A 16654-nucleotide genomic window follows, 5' to 3' on the forward strand; every position below is an offset into this window, starting at 1 on the left:
GAAAAGGGAAACGGCCGCGACAGCAACGATTTTCCGCCGGTCGACGCAGTTTAAATTGATCGTCGATTCGCCACCAAGATAAAATTGCACTTGATAAATGCGTCGATTAAAGTTACGCTGTGGGCATAGGTGAAGAGGCTGATAGGGCTGATGAAGTGAGGAGATTGGTTCAGTTCAAGAGTTCTATTTTGTGTGGATTTCTATGCGACGTGTGCAGCGGTGGTGAGAAGAAGTTTAATTAAATTGTGAACGGTAGGATAAGTAAGAAGCTTCTATTTGAAAGAATTATATGTTACAATTTATATCCCGAGTGGAGTTGCTAAGATAATAACTTAATAAAAAGTAATGCAAGTAAATCCAATTTTTTTAAGGATGTAGTTACCGTGTCTTTCAAACGTTCTGAAAACAGAAGTCATGATTTAAGAATAATATGTGTCTTTATTTATAAGTTTCAAGTGGTTTATGTGACCTTTTTCTGTAAATGTGGTAAATTCGTAACAAAATTGCTTTTTTTTAGTTATTTAAATATAATTTTGCTTACTTACTTCGTTACACATTTTTTTATACATTGCTTAAATAAAAAATACATAATGAAGCACAAATATAAATAAAAAATGTAATGCTTTAAGAGGTTACCTACCGCCAGGAGGTAGAAAAAGAATCGATTCTTTGGCAATTTATTTCAGAAAGTACATGCATATTTTTATGCAATGGTTTTTGTAGTCAGATGGGGGACAGTTTAACAGGTTATTATATTATATTTTGGTATAAAAATATTTAGTTATTGCAAAATTAGAACTGATTTCCTGGAAATTTAAACTTTAAATCGACTCAGGTATATGTTATATATACTCGTTTAAATTTAAACTTTAAATCGACTCAGGTATATGTTATATATATATATATATATATATATATATATATATATATATAATCTCAAGGGTCAATTTCACCCCACCAATAAAAAATACCAAACAATTTCCAGCTCCACAACAACGTCCCCAAATGGCCACTGAAACGTCAAACTTCCCTAATCCCTCGCAAAAAAAAACCTACAACCAGTCACGTTCAAGTTCAAGAACACCGTGTCACCGATGCTCCACACATTTCTCGCCTCTACAACCGCGTGACCATTATTACTGGCATGAAAAAGAATCGATAGGCATCGGGAATGCTTTTGATCGCGTTTGGGGCCGCGCGAAAAGGGCGCGTTCGCGTTGTACCCCGCGCTGATTCGATGCGGTTGCCGCTAAATATAAAGCAAAGAGCTGGGAGGTGCGGAATGTCCTGACACTTAATATTCTCGGAGCAGGCGTGCATTTTACGAGGCCGCTGGGATACGTCGGAATTTTCAACAATATTTTAAAAGACCACACAGCCAGCGCATCCGTCGGCGAAAACGGAGCGAGGACGCGTCTGCCCCCCTGCCCCGTGATGCCAGTCTGCTTAAAAGGGTACGATTCGTCATGATAAGATGGAGAAGACAGTTCTATCGACTTGTACGATGGATTCGTCATACACAAAGCTCCTTCAGAGCAAAACGATCTTTTCCACAGACACGTTTGATGATCGATTTATTAATATCTAAACTATGACAAGGAGTGATGGAATAAGGAAGTATTTGAAGAAAATAACTAAGATGTTTACGGTTATTTTACCTGTATCATTTTACCTTTGGATTCAATATTGGAAACCCTGTTAAATGACTTGAATCACGATAACGGTATATGTATTCAGTTTATACTCGAAGGAAGCAGTAATGTTGGTAATGGAGATGAAATCTTCTCTAATTAAAGGACCCACAGACGCTGAGATTTGTCGTACGTCTTGTACGATAATTTGCAGGAGGCACCTATCCTTCTATCGTTCAACGAATATAACTAATCGACGAGGAGAAATACCTGCTATGTAGTATACCTATACGTTTTTGTGCTACTATATAAGTAGTAATGTCGAAGATAAGATAGAAAATTTTTGCAAGGGTATTATTCATAGAAGGATTTCTCCGAATAATTAAGGAGAAATATTAAATGCCACAAGAATCGAGTTTCAAAGAGAAACATGTTTCTAATACATGAACTATGTGCCTTCAAACACTGTTTGAAAATAGATAAAGAAATATTCGACTCATTAACGGAAGTAGTGACAATAGTAATAAAACTGAAATCGTGTGAAACGAAGCTAAAGTTCTCCCCAATTAGACGCCGAACACTCGCCCACATTGCAGTCTATCATCTGCGAAGCAAAACAGTTATATCAAAGCTAGCAGTGCGAAAAATCGTGACGCTTGCGAGCCATTAATACCGTCGCGGGAAACGAGGGTCCACCTTCGAATCTGGCCCTCAGAAAAGGAACGCTGAGATCAGAGGGCGATGGGGGAGTCTCGATCGAACGGGGCAGATGTTGATGGAGCGGACGCGAGACGTTCAAGGCTTCAATCGAATAAAAAGGAAGGCTGAAGGGCACGGAAGTTATTAGGGACATTATATACAGGAGCGACCCTATGGATGTTTAGGAGACCATCAAGGTTGGGGACGTCATTATATTGTTTAACGCGCTACGTGGAACACCACGGGATGACGAGGACGAGAGGAAGCTCGATTAATTAGAATAGTAATTTTGAAAATAAAATGAAAACATTGGAGGGACATGTTTTAAAGTTGTGTTTCGAGTGCAAGGAAACAGATACACTTTTAATAATTTTTTAACTCTCGATTCGACCCATGCAAATTTCCAATCAAGCGCTGTTTAAAAACTATCTGTTAAATTAAGTTTAAAAAATTCTGAGATAAAGTGTGAACATTTGTATCATGATGTTTAAACAGTAGTACCATTTTCAATGATGCCTCAAAGATATTTTATCTCATAATCAAATTGTGGGTTCTTTTGAGCCAATGTGACAAATGAGAGTTAAAATATGGAATATGAAATTTTTCGAGCAATTTATAATAATATAAATCCTTTTTGCGACAGTCAAATATTATGTTCCGATCTATTTATCTGAGGATTTAGAAGTGCTTCATATTTCTTTGCGTTAACATTCATATTCCAGTACTACCACTTTATTTTGTGGATTTATATCCAAGTTCTGTATATTTAGTTACAATTTTAATGGATCAATTTAACTGATCTAAATTCATTCCAACATCTCAAACACATCGAACTTCTCTCAGCCCCTCTGATAGGTGCATTTACATAAATTACTTGTGCACTTATTAAAATAGTCGAGTTTTCTTCAACTTGAATTCCAATTACGAGGGCAACTCTACTCCCATTTTTACATCATCCCCAAAACTATTACTACAACCCATCACTGTTCACTTTCCAACAAATTGCAATGGATTACCACAAAGTAGCGCGAAGCGTAAGATGAATGAAAATGAAAAAATTTGCCAAGAGGTTCTCAAAAATGATGCGCTTGAGCGCCGAGACAAGTATCGCGGCGTAACTCGAAGGAACGGGCGTGGATGCGCCGCGAAGGACGGATTTCGCGCAGCGGTAATAAAAACCTCCTATCTCGATCTTTTCGAGAGCCATTGCGCCCGGGGAATTTGCATAACGTCCACGAGGCAACAAATAAACAACGATTCGCTCATGTGCATTATGCTCCGCGTGTTATGCAAATCTCCGCGCCATAACTCCGAAGCGGCACTCGTCTAAATCGTAATCTGCCAGAAACGTAATAAGAAGGCAACGCGCAAGGTGAAGCAAAAGCGAGGCGGGTCGCGTATCGACGAAAAGAGGCCCCCGATACCCTAAAAAGCTAATTCGCGTGGATAAATAAAGCAGCCATTGTGGGGGAATGAGAACAATGTCAACGTTATCGCAAAGAACGCACTGAATAAACGATAGCGCTTCGAATGTGTGGTCTTTGATGAACGTTTGTGTCATGAAACGTTTGCAAAATAATTGCACTTTGTAAATGCTTAGATTCTACAGGCTGCTTCAAAAGGGGATTTGGAAATTTTTAGAAGTCGGTGGTTGCGTAAAGAAGTAGAAAATCCTTAATGAATGTAGGCCCAGAATGTGCAGATGGGACCTCTAGATACTAATCCTCTTGGTTTTGACTGCCTGGTCAGCTAATGATTTCGGTATATTTATTACCGACTGATAACGTACATGATGTATTGCGATACTTTCGAAAGACTACGCATTTCTTCTCGATAAGTAGCTGGAATTTGCATTGAAATAGAAGGGAATCACTGTAGGGGCAACACAGAGGACCTTTCATATCTCAAGAAGAATCAGTATTAAGACATATGATAATTACGACTGTTTTACTTGCCTAGATGAGTATCGCGAGACCTGGGGGCATTTTTACACGGCTCTGTCGGGGATGGTGGCTTATCGCAAGTTTCTTATATCTTTCAATCGTTCGTAAAATAACTTTGCATTTAAATACAGTAGCTCTCAAGTTTGTTCATATAAAAAATTCAGAAGAATAATAAATTTGTACACTCGGAATTTAGAAATCAGAATTACAGCATGTGATCCAGAATAGGAAAGATAGGACCACACTTAGGTGAGCAAAGGTGTGCGTGACTTTATCCAAAATATTAAGAATAAGTGTCTGATATGAAAAGTCCCTAAAACTATTCAAACGAAATAAAACTAGATTCCCTATCGAATAATTACGAAACATATTATATGAATTAATTGTATAAACATGAATGAAATATTCGCATAACTTTTATTTCCAATGAAGACTAATCAATAACAACCTAAATATCCTCTTCGTTTATAAGCTCAAAGAAAATCTATTCCAACAAACATCGATTCATACAAATCATTAATACTCATTACTCGTCTATAATCTATTTTAATCACGGACTCAAAAATTCATTGAAACCTGTACTCAACCCCTATTCACAATAAACCTTCGAATAATGCCCAACTCTAGTCATCACCCAGCTCGACGACTCCGCGATAAAAAAGCAGAAGCAGTAGGACTCACCGTGCCTGATGTTGTGCCTAAATCCGCGGGCAGCGTGCGCGTCGTTCGGATACCAGAGCGCCAGTAAGAGCACGAGGAGGAGGCGTCGGAGCATCGTCGACATCGTCGGCTGGAGCACTTGGACGGCCATGATTCACGAGAATATCCGCGATTCGCGATATCGTTGGAACAAAGGCAACCATTCACGCACACGCGAACCATAAATCAGCGGGCAATCGAATTTCGCGACTACGCAGTCCCCCGGATCGGCGCGGGCCGATCGTTCGCGCGACGTTTCACAACCTGCTCCCTATCGCTCGCTCGCACTGTTATCCCCGTATCTTCTCTTCCCATCGACGTCGATGTCATTTCTCGTCAGGCCGCCACCATCACTCGCGGTCCACTCGTTCGAACACCGTGCGGATTCATTTTCGCGCCGTTCACCGCGCTGGGACGTTCGTCGGGGACGCGCGACGGTGCAGCTTTACGCGTGCGCGCGCAGCCGAGCCAAGCGACCGCCCAGAAGGACCACTGGTGCGACCGTGGCTCCGTTTAAAAATCAAACGAAATCGACGAGCGCGTCTAACGATCCAAACTATTCACTTGATCCTATCGAAAAGCGCCGCGGTGTACGTTCACCCTTCGCCCGACATAATTCGCGGCTACGCTCCGCGACTACCGAAGATTCGAATGCCCCGCAGAATTCTTCCGCGCGTCGCCCTTCACTTGTTGCTGCGTGCGACAGAAGGGTCTAGAGGCCTTCGCGCCGGTTTTAGAAACCTGTCCTTTTCTCGCGAGCGCGGATAGTCACGGCGCAGATTCTTTTCCTGCTTCTGGTGAGCGCGTGTGCTGCCCGTTTCGGACGCCACCCACCGAAAACTGGTCCCCACGCGAGCCACGAAACCGTACCGAAAGAGGAGCCGGGACGCGTAAAATGGAATACGAACGGTATGAGCGCCGCGAGCCAACTGATTCCGTGGCCAGCCACCACCTAGTAGCGCTCTTTGTCAACCCCCCCACCGCTTACCCCATGCGGTCGCCCCTCTCTCTCTCTCTCTCGCCACCCTAAGCTTGTGACAGGTAGGAAGGGCTACCTGACGTATATACGCGACCGATCGGCCGATCTTAATTTCCACGAAATTTCTCTCGGCTGATTATCCCCTCGGCCCAGGTAGCCCGGCGAGCTTGCCCGGTACTACGGATTTTACGACTGACCGAGATTAGCCTCCCCTCCACTCTCCGTCGCTGTATTTGCATTTTTAACGCCTCCGTATCCTGTCCATCTTCATTTTGCCGGCTTTATGGAGATGGATCCTGTTTTGTTGACAGGGATATCAAAGCACAGTGGGGGAAATTCGCGATGGGATGAAGGCGGGTGACTTAAATTTCGAGATTTATGTCGGGTATGAGGAGGGCAGATTTATTTAAGGATGTTTAGTCTTTGGGAACGAGCGTGTTTTTTAGTTTGGATCGTTTCTTACTCGCTATGGTTGAAGATATTTCACAAAACCACAGAAAAGGTGAAAAAAATTGACACGGGTAGATCTCCCCGTCTTTACAGCTCGACGACCAGTCAAATATAAATTATATAGATTATATAACTCTTACCTGGATTCGAAATAACTCGAATTTATAATCTTGTCGTCTAAGCAAGCATAAGGACCTGCTTTAAATTCACACAGCATGAAATAATAAATTGATAAATCTACAAACCACCAGGATTTACCCTGTTTCCTACATTTAAAAGGGGAGGGAGCGAAATGAGCAACCAGACGTAGATTTTTAAGCATTTTTTTACTAAAGAAACATATTTCAATAACGAACACACACGGACAAATCAGTGGTCGAACTAAACCATACAAGATTAGGTACTTCTCTATTTCATCTTTGCCTCTAGAAGGTTACAATGCTTTGGTTATCTTTTTTTTTTTTTGGTTTTAGGTATATAGGATATTTATGGGTATAATTAGTGTTCTTTCTTGGTTTCATTTTCGTTTCCATTTAGCATTGAAGTTACCAAGCGGCTCAATGTCTCCAGTTCTCTCTTGTGATCGCCCCGGCTGCTTGGTCGCGTGATCGATCTGACACGTAGTACTACTATCGTTATACAATAATCACTATTACTATCGACTCGCCCCGACGAAAAATCCGACCGTGATCACGCGCACCAAGGAGCCGTCTATTGCTTCGCATTTAAAGTCAAACGCACGGACACGTCCACCCTATGTTCCCCCGTGCCTCCTTATCGGAACGGTGTCACAAATTCACAATACGACCGGGCGAGCTCTCGCAGCCCCTCGCCAAGCAAATAGTCGCGGAGAGGATTCTCCCTTTCCCTCGATCGGCACTCGAGATTGCGTACCTGACGGAAGCAGCACGAAAACGCGAGAGTCCCACCGCTCTGTCGCGGCTAGGTGGCCTACCTCTAACTCCTGTGACACGCGACACACGCGAGCTCCGAAGCAACGCGCAACGTTCTCCGCCGCAAACACCGTCCGCTCCCTCTCGACTCGCGGCTGAAACATAGGCGGTTCCGTTTCGGCAGTGATGCCACCCCCATCACGATGTCAACCAGAATACTCGATATGCCTTCTAATTAACAAACTGTCGCGTTTACGTTTCGCGCGCTCCCAATTTCATTATTCGATTTCGCCTTTTGTCTCTGTGCCCGAAGATTCACGGCGTCCACGGCATTACCTCTAGTTTGTACGAACGCGATACATTCGACGAAATATCGTTTTGATATGTAAGCGGAGCTCGGAAAGATATGTAAATCGATTTGAATCAACGATCGAAGGTTTCTAGAAGACGATAAAAATCTGTGTGTACCCCTTAGCACTCTAACCCCTTGGACGCGCGATGGCGTAACAAGGATTTGCCGAGCGCCCTGGATCGAGTTCGAAGGTTCCTGGAACCTTGAAATAGAGCATTGAGGGGCACAAGCTTCTGATCCCGGTTAACCCTTTGAATGCTGAGAATTTGAACGCTCGGCGTACGCCGCGTGCGGGTCTTCTCTGGTCGCGTCTCTTAACCATTGTCCCTGAACGCCTATAGGCGTTCCCCGCACCGGCTGTACGCACCGAACAAACGCACCTGTGCTTCTGTAGCACCCAAAGGGTGAAAGCCCGTGTGCACCGAGTTACGCCATCGTTGACACGTTATGCTATTTAGTTGAGTTTCCAAACGCGCCGCACTTCGGCATGGCGCTTACCAACTGAACGCCACAGGAGGAGAATTGAAATCTAGCCTATGTGAATTTACACTGAAAGCAGTTTTACGCGATGCAGAATGGCCACCTCTGGCTTTATCGAAGAACGCGACAGGAATTTCTTTTGCGCCATGATTCTGCGAATCTCGTGGAACCGTTTTGCACAGGAGCGACTTCTGATCCTCGTGAGCAGGACAAGCAATGGAGACTGCACAGAACTTTAAATTTTAATCGATATGCGTGTCTGTCGAATGTTGATCCAAGATATGTGAGATTTGGTGAACAAGAAACGACACTGAATGATTTTAATACTGTAATTAAGTCCCATTTTTGTGACGAAAAATGACACACTTACAGCAGTGTATAATCTTCAAACTTTTATTTAGAAGTACTACCACGACTGAAGTGAAAGCCACGGAACCCAATATCATAAAAAACAGCTCCAAATTTCATATGAATTATCCAGCAGAATAAACATCACAAGGAATCATATTGAAAGAATTTAGCACAAAACTTGTACGAAGAAACTGTGCACAAGTTTCGGTGCCCGAGATTCGCAGCCGGAAAGACAAAATAAAAACCATTGAAATTTTCATGAAATTTGAATCTATTTCCTGGAGTGAATGATAACAGGATGACTTTCTCAGAAAATATTATATTATGGACTATCTGATTCGGAAACCATTCAATCTCATTTCCATTTTTACCGATCTTTTAGGATCTTTTGCTCACGTCGCTCTCAGCCTTCGTTCCATCCCCGATTTTTTATTTCAGGTCGTCCTACGGCCAGGTAGTTTCTCGAAAGGAAATCTGTCTGTTTATCGCCGTTTCTCTCACAATCGGGAAATAATATGCCTCGACAACTCTCTCTGCGTTCATCGCTCGCAACGCCCTGTACACAATGATCAGTGTTTATCTCTCCTTCGGTTCGAAATCCCACGAAATGGCGCGTAGTACACATACGGGCACGCATACAGGCACACGTACACACATATGCACAGAGACGAAAATTAGCTACCCCTCGCATGTAGTGGTACAATTGTAAACGGAGCGAATCCTCTGCAACGGCTGTACAGGGTGTCGCGTTTAAACCGATTCAAGCGAACGTGTTTGAAATTTGCTGTGACATCCAAGAATACTTCAGGCGAAAGCTGAATGGTTTCAAAGGGAGCTACAATCTGGCGTGAATAGAATTTAGCAGGGGACATTTTTGTACTTTGAGGTGTGGAGGAGATAAGGTCATCTTCGATTTTTTAAGGTGGAGAGACATATTTCTCGATGCAGTATTTATTTAGCTTCTCATTTAACATATTTGTGCTGAACCACCATTAGATTGGGAGATATTTTAAATTTCAATGTTAATATCGCGAAATTAAATATCTCGTAAACATGGGGCTTCTCGACGCAAACATTCCGATAGCTTTTTGCAGGATAAAAATCTGCAGCGACTAATGCGACGCAAGAGCAAAGGTGATTTCTATATTTCTCCACACCACCGTCTCCAGAAACACTATTGGCAGCACATTATGGTCCCTTTCAAATCCATTTAACTCTCATCTGAAATATTGTCAACGTCGTGAAGAATTTCAAAGGTAAGCGCGTGGATCGATTTAAACGAGACACGCTTCAGATACAAACTGTTTAATACGTTAGGGCGTAACGTGTACAATACGCGTGTAGTCTCAGACGTCTCCCAATATACAGTAGACGATAAGAATAACATTACACAGTCGCACGTAATCATAGTAGTAAAAAGTAAAAACAGTATGAAAAATTATTGTATTGTTTCCCGTTACTTATTATTAGGTCGTGCTCCACACTGTTCGACGTCGCGGGCGCGACGAGCAGATAGCGAATGCGCAAGAAATCGCTGCTCGCCTCATTGGTTTCCAACGTTGTCACTCTACTACCCGTTTATTCGCGCCTCATCTTTTCGAGCTACAAGAAATTCGCTGCAGACCCATCGCGGGCCCGCTCGGCCTCGAGTATGGAGCAACCAGTTATAAGTACAAATGTTCAGAATATCGCGATACACGCGTAGAAATGACGCCTGTGATGGTCGATGCTCCTTTACGATGACGATATGACGATGCTGTATACGACCAGGCACGAACGATCAACGAATGATAGCGCCTCCGAAGCGCAGAGTCCCTCAGCTTTGGTCAGAGTCGAACACTCGGGTGTCGTAGAGCCTCTGAATAAAACTAGAAGTCTGGTCGCGCGAATCAACTTTATAGGAGGGGAGGGAAAAACGTTCGAAGACGAGATTTTCGGTTACGTTTCGACGGCGGCAAGTGCCGGATAAACTGTCCGAGCGAAACATGTCAGAGAATGTATCTGCTTTTTTTTTCGGGTGTACGTTAATCAGGTCCGAGGATGTTCGATAAGTCACTCGAGCTTGACATACTCGCTTCGCTGAAGGATGAATTTGCTTGAGGATGAGGAGAAAGACGATTGATGGGTATGACGACGTTTCCGATGGGAGTATGCCCGTGATCTCGATCCTATCAGAGTAATGGCGATGCTTCGTAACGATAGATGGTGATAGTTTCTGATAATGCTTCCCTTGTTGCGCAAGAAAGGTCGTTCACAAACATGGATTATTATTGTCCGCTTATTTTCCCCTTAAAGAAATAAATGTTAAACGTTACCCCGACTCGATTAGTTACTCCCTTTGCTCCACTATCTCGCTGGCATCGTTCGTTTAATCACGCGCGCGATCCGCCAGTGATCCGACGAACGATCCTCGCGGAGCAAGTGACGATGGAGTCGTCCGTTTCGTACGACAGCCGTATCCTTCTACTGTAAACGCCCGCAGAAGGAAACACGGACTATCGTTGCGCACAGTCGAGCAACTAATCGCGGGAGCTACCATCGGCCCGCGAAACGCAGGGTAATCTCCTTTTGCCGATACCAATAATATATGTTCACACCCGAGTCGATGCTTTCGTTTCGGCTCGACGTGCTCGGTGAAATTACATTTATTTAAAATCTTCCAAACACCCTCGTGCGTACAGCTAGGGGGGCTGCAAACGATCTAGAAAATATCTTTGTAACCCACAACTCGAACGCTTTCTTCGTACGGTCCTCTCTAATTTCTATTACGAGCTTCGAACGAGGACTTCGATACGCGTGACGATACCCTAAACGTTAATTAATTCCAACATTGTTTAAGTGATAGCCGAGCGCAGCAACTCGGCAGCGTTCGAATTTGCCGCCACCGCTCCTTTCAGGAGCGACAAGCGACCATCGATAATCGATACCGTGCGCGTCTCGTCGAAATCAATCCTAACGAAATCTATCGCGCGAAAGCCCGATTTCTATGCAAATTTCAGTCTAACCGTCAATCGTTACACACACTTCCGACTATACCCACGGTGCGAAAGCTTACAGAAATCTTCTTTACCGACTGCAGCTTCGGACACAACACATTTGAATCATGACTTTCATTTCATTGCGTTAAGAAATCAAATTTTGTACTAACGAGCACTCGCCACGAACGATTCATTTACACACAGAAATCGACGGGGAAGATCGAGGATGCCAATTCAAAGCGATACGACATTTGGTCCTGTCAATCAATTGTCATTTGACTCTGATTTACTGCGTGCGGCGCACTTCCCGCCGCGCGTATTTTAAACGCGATGCAGTCGTCGATGCCGTTTAGCTCTATTCAGCTCTGCCGTTCTATTCAGACTGTGAAAGAAATTTTGCCGATGGTTTTGCGTCGAAGAGGAAGTGAGCCGCAGGCTGGAAATTTCATCGTTTACGACCGTATTCTTTTCTACGTTGTATGGAAACGATTGCATTCCTCTGCACTTCTGTTGGAAAACAATTAATAAACGATCTACTAGGAGCCATCGACAGAGTTTGAAAGTCGACATCGCTCCAATTTATGTTACCTCTCGAATAGCCTAGGACACGTTAGATTATTAGACGATAACAAGTTACCTAAATTCGCAGAAAACAATTTATCCTAAAGACTTTTAACGGTCTCTTCCCTTTGATAGTTTAGAAATTTCACTAGTATTAGATATTCGTTACACACGCCTCGCACAGTCTTTTCTACGCTTTCATCTGGGTGTCGTTCTTAGACGAATGCAAACGTGTCACTGAAGCGCCGAAATGAATGTTTGTAAATTTATTTTGCATTAGGATGAACGTTATTTTTGAAGGAAAGACTGTATGTTGCAGGATGAATTGTTTCTAATTGCTACAATAAAAAAACTTGTATTCTTGAGGAGTGTTTGGACTTTTCTAATTTTGTATCTTCCACTTCAGTATATTTATGCCAATTTAGGATTATTTATTTATTTAGCATTATGCAATACCTGATACCGAAGGAAAATTCATTGTTATAAATTTTTAACTTTCCATTACTTTTAGAAAAAAGAATGGTCATACAAAGTTGAATTTCTTAATTGGTTATTTAAAATTTAGTTATGTCTGTGGTAAAAATATTTAAATACGATTGCCATTACGTTTCCATTTGTCTAGTTCGACCCCAAATGAACAATCAGAATCGAAGCTATCACATAACGAGCAAAAGCAAGCGCAGAGTATGCGAGAAAATGATTCTACTCTAATTTGAAGATACATTCGGACGAGCATCAGAAGGTTCTCAAAGTGGAATTCACAATAAAGTCGAATTCTTAATATTTCCTGAATATCAGAGTTTTCCTTAATAAATGGTACATGGATAATAGAATAAAATTCGTCAGGCTTTTCAGACTTGGAGATTAATCTTAAAATACAAAAATTATTTCTACGTTAATGCAGAATCTATCTTCATTAGTCACGTTCCACCGTAAAATATTGAAATTCTCTTTGCTGAGAATTCGTGTAATTGAGACCTCTACGACACTTACAAAATGAACATCCGAATGTTAGAAGCTCAATTAAAGAGTTCAAGATAAGATTCTTCAATTTGGAAAAACTATCTCATTCTTTGAGCCCGCGACAAAATTTTCCACCTACTAAGTTTCGATAAAATGATATAGCGCGATTAACTTTAATAGATTCTTCCTCTTCAAAAGAGGAGGTCAAAAAATGATGTCGAACGTCACCCCTTGTTCAAAGCGCGGACTGAAAAGTTACCCCTTTACATCATGCACCTATACCACTTCCTTAATAAATCCTTTTACAGTTCGATATTATATAAATTCATCGATTATGAGACTTTCAAGCCACAATTAGAATAAACAAAACGTTACCCTTCCTTTCATAAATAGAAACACAAAAAACCTTATTATCAATCTTACTTTAAACAATTATTCCCACTCTAATAAATAAATCGTCATTACTCGCAATCAGACGAATTATATCGCATTACAAACCGATATATTCTGAGCTCTTTAATTCTCTTATAGTTCTCTAAAACAATCCAAAGGGGTCAGAATCGAATCAGGACTCGTTATACAGTAATTCACTTCTAATAATATTAAAATTCTAAATAATCATACACTAGTCACATCAGTCTATTAATTATTACAATAAATTCACCACAACGGTGCAAATTCAACGGCTTAAGAGATCCATTAAGGAAGTGGCTAACTTTCGACTAATGTCACACACGTCCATTTCTCTACGTCGTCTCCACCATGGCAGTTTAGCTAGCTTCCGTGTGTCCAAATAATCGGAATTTCTTACCTAATCCGTTCGCCTAATCTCGGCCACAAGGGGCTGCAGATTCACCCATTCAAGTCATTCTGCTCGACACACATTCTCCCCTTACTCTCTCCCCTTACTCTCTCCTCTTCATCCCCTTCACTCCACGCTTGCTCTCTCCTCGACTGTCGGCCCTTTTCTCTCCCACGATCGCACACACCTCCCTGGCTAACTCTCCTTCTCTCATAGCAATCGACACCGTAATTTCCAACGAACGGCGCCTCGTTAAGCACACATTGAAAAAGTAGCTAAGTTTCGGGCCGAAGGGGGCCCGTCTGGCAACTAGAAACAGAGACTACTTTCTCTGTACTTTCTGCTCGTCAACATGGTCTGTCAGGATTATGCCGCGTATTGAACCGATCGAGCCTTGGATGGTTCTCTAGGAACTTAACAATTGAGGGCAAGTCGAGCGGATCGCAACGAAGGGGGGCATGTATTCGATAACACTTTGACTGGCGCCGGCGTGTTATCGCGCCGGGGGACGTGCGCATGTTTTCTAGCAGTCAGGCACGATCGTCTGCGATGGTCATTTTTCAAAAGCTTGCGCCACTCAAAGCGTTGAATCGAGTTTCGTTGTTCGTCGAACTCTTTCGCACTGTATCGAACCCCTCTGGTTAGCATAGAGCTGGGATATCTTCGCGATCAGTGGCACAGATGTACTGTGATGGTGAAAAGAAAGTTTAAGGTGTGAACAGTAACAGAAACACTATTCAACCGGAAGCTATCACTGTCTCGGCGATGCCAAGGTGATATAAGATTTACTGTTACGTTTATTTATGCGTGTATATAAAAATATGAATGTCAAACTCCCTTTTGACCACTACCGTAAGTGTCAAGAAAACACATTGCAATGGAAATACAATTCGGGGGTGGAAAGAAATATTGTTCAAATGAAGTGGATACTTAAGTATCGACGCTACTTTTACACTGGCATAATCCTGTCCCATTTATTGTTCAAAATTCTCAGTCTTGCAGACGGGACTGACGAACGTCTCGTTTCCACTAAATAATTCAATCGATCCCCTGTCGATCAACGTTATCGATCGCCAGCAAACACAAACAGGTAATCACATTGATCGGTGATTTCTTTATTTCTTGTGATATGGATCGCGTGCTAAAGTCGTTAGTTAAAAACTTTCTGTTACTCCTTATGCACTCACTGCACACACGCATACTACACGCACTGACACTCCCTGCATTTTAACCTTTTTCACCATCTTTCTTCTTGTAGCTACAATTTCTATAACTATATATATATATATATATATATATTTATTTATATATATATGCTTTTTATCGTATTTGTAATCTATGGAGACGGCACAAAGCTGAACGGCTAGTAGTAAATACAAATATGTTACATGTACAGTACGATTTTCGATGCTTGCGTTTCACTCCACTGCGTTCTGTGAAAAAAAAAGAGAAAACCAGAAGAGGAGAAAATGTTTGCGATGGAAAGGACACGCTGCGTCCCTTGCCTTTCGAATTCTAACGTGTCCTTACGATGAATATGATTTATTGTCCCCGTAGAAGGCAGTGTAAGGATTTCATTGTGACTCGTACAGCTTAAAAATGTTTTAAAAAATACGATACAGTTACGGTTTGTATCCAACGAGAGATTGGCATTGCTAGTGAAACTCGTAGAACGTTCTCTGAATTTTTAAAGGATACGTCTTCTTCCCCAATTATCGAGGCTTGTATAAAACCTTGTGCGATTAATTTACACTTGTGCAATAACTTAAAGTGTCAGGAATTATTCAACGTGGAGTACTAAATTGTTCGAAATTTAATGCTGAGTTGTTCGTGTATAAAAAAAAGATGACCGTCGATGTTATGTCTTTCATAAACATTTCGTAATTAATTTTACGATCGTGCGTAATTACGTAATTGTCGTAACCTTGCCATCTTCGATTTTATATTCACGACAGTACTTTTGCTAAATACGTTTGCTGTGGCGATTGTCATTTTAAACATTCACGCGAAAGAAGCTTCCCCTATTCGATCCAGAGCGCGCAATTTGCGTAGCAAGAGTACGTTAAATTATTAACTTCTCCTCGAATATCAAAAGATTTTTGGATATATGTAATATTAATTTCCTGACAACGTGAACCACTTGCGCGATGGTATAAATAATTATGATAATTGTCATGTGGTAAGAGCTGACCAATCGGTACATTTCGGAGTCGGTGAACGTGAGAGTCGAACGTTCTCCACCTTTTGTTTGGGCAAAACTTTGCTCGATATACCTACGCGCAGCACAAAATCTTCCTCATTTTGTGCCATAAATTTACTCCTTTAAAATTGATATGCAACTAACAAACCACCCTGTACCTTCTGACTGCCTTTAGATTTAATGTCCCTTTGATTTCCATCGAACTTCATTAAATTGATACCTTCAAACTTTATCCCAATTCTAATTGAACATTCTTATGCTGAAACGATAGATATGTATCGAATGTACGTCTTCGCTACCACTTCGTCTAATTCCTCCTAATTCAAAAGCAAACTTTGAGCATCCCACATTTACACACCACGTTTTTCTTATCTTACGCTTACCCTTCGAAGTGCCAATACGCAAATACGGACGTGTATTGAATGATAAGCACACTGTGTGCTTGTCATTAAAGAAAATACGTCACAATACCCATCGATATTTCCGAAATACTCGTCCCTCAGCTCTCGCCTCTTCACCATCCAGCATTTACCACGATACACAAGAAGTGCTAACAGTCTTGTTGCGAACATTTCACGACACTCGTGTGATCGATATATTTATCTACGGGCGAGATAAAATATTGTAGGAACTGGGCAAACATCGTTAGATCCATCGATATCCGCGGGACCAA

General features: G+C 42.0%; 1 protein-coding gene across 2 annotated transcripts in view; it reads right to left on the reverse strand.

Moving 5' to 3' along the window:
- The window catches only part of Wb (wing blister), a 190548-nt gene extending 184656 nt beyond the window's left edge, over positions 1-5892 (reverse strand). For both annotated transcript variants that reach the window (XM_076811987.1, XM_076811986.1), the window contains exon 1: positions 4955-5892. In XM_076811987.1, the coding sequence (XP_076668102.1) occupies positions 4955-5084 (130 nt within the window). In that variant the 5' untranslated portion in view covers positions 5085-5892. The remainder of the gene's footprint in view (positions 1-4954) is intronic.
- Positions 5893-16654: the final 10762 nt, after the last annotated feature.

This window comes from Andrena cerasifolii, chromosome 5 (assembly GCF_050908995.1).
Source record: "Andrena cerasifolii isolate SP2316 chromosome 5, iyAndCera1_principal, whole genome shotgun sequence".
Classification (NCBI taxonomy): domain Eukaryota; kingdom Metazoa; phylum Arthropoda; class Insecta; order Hymenoptera; family Andrenidae; genus Andrena; species Andrena cerasifolii.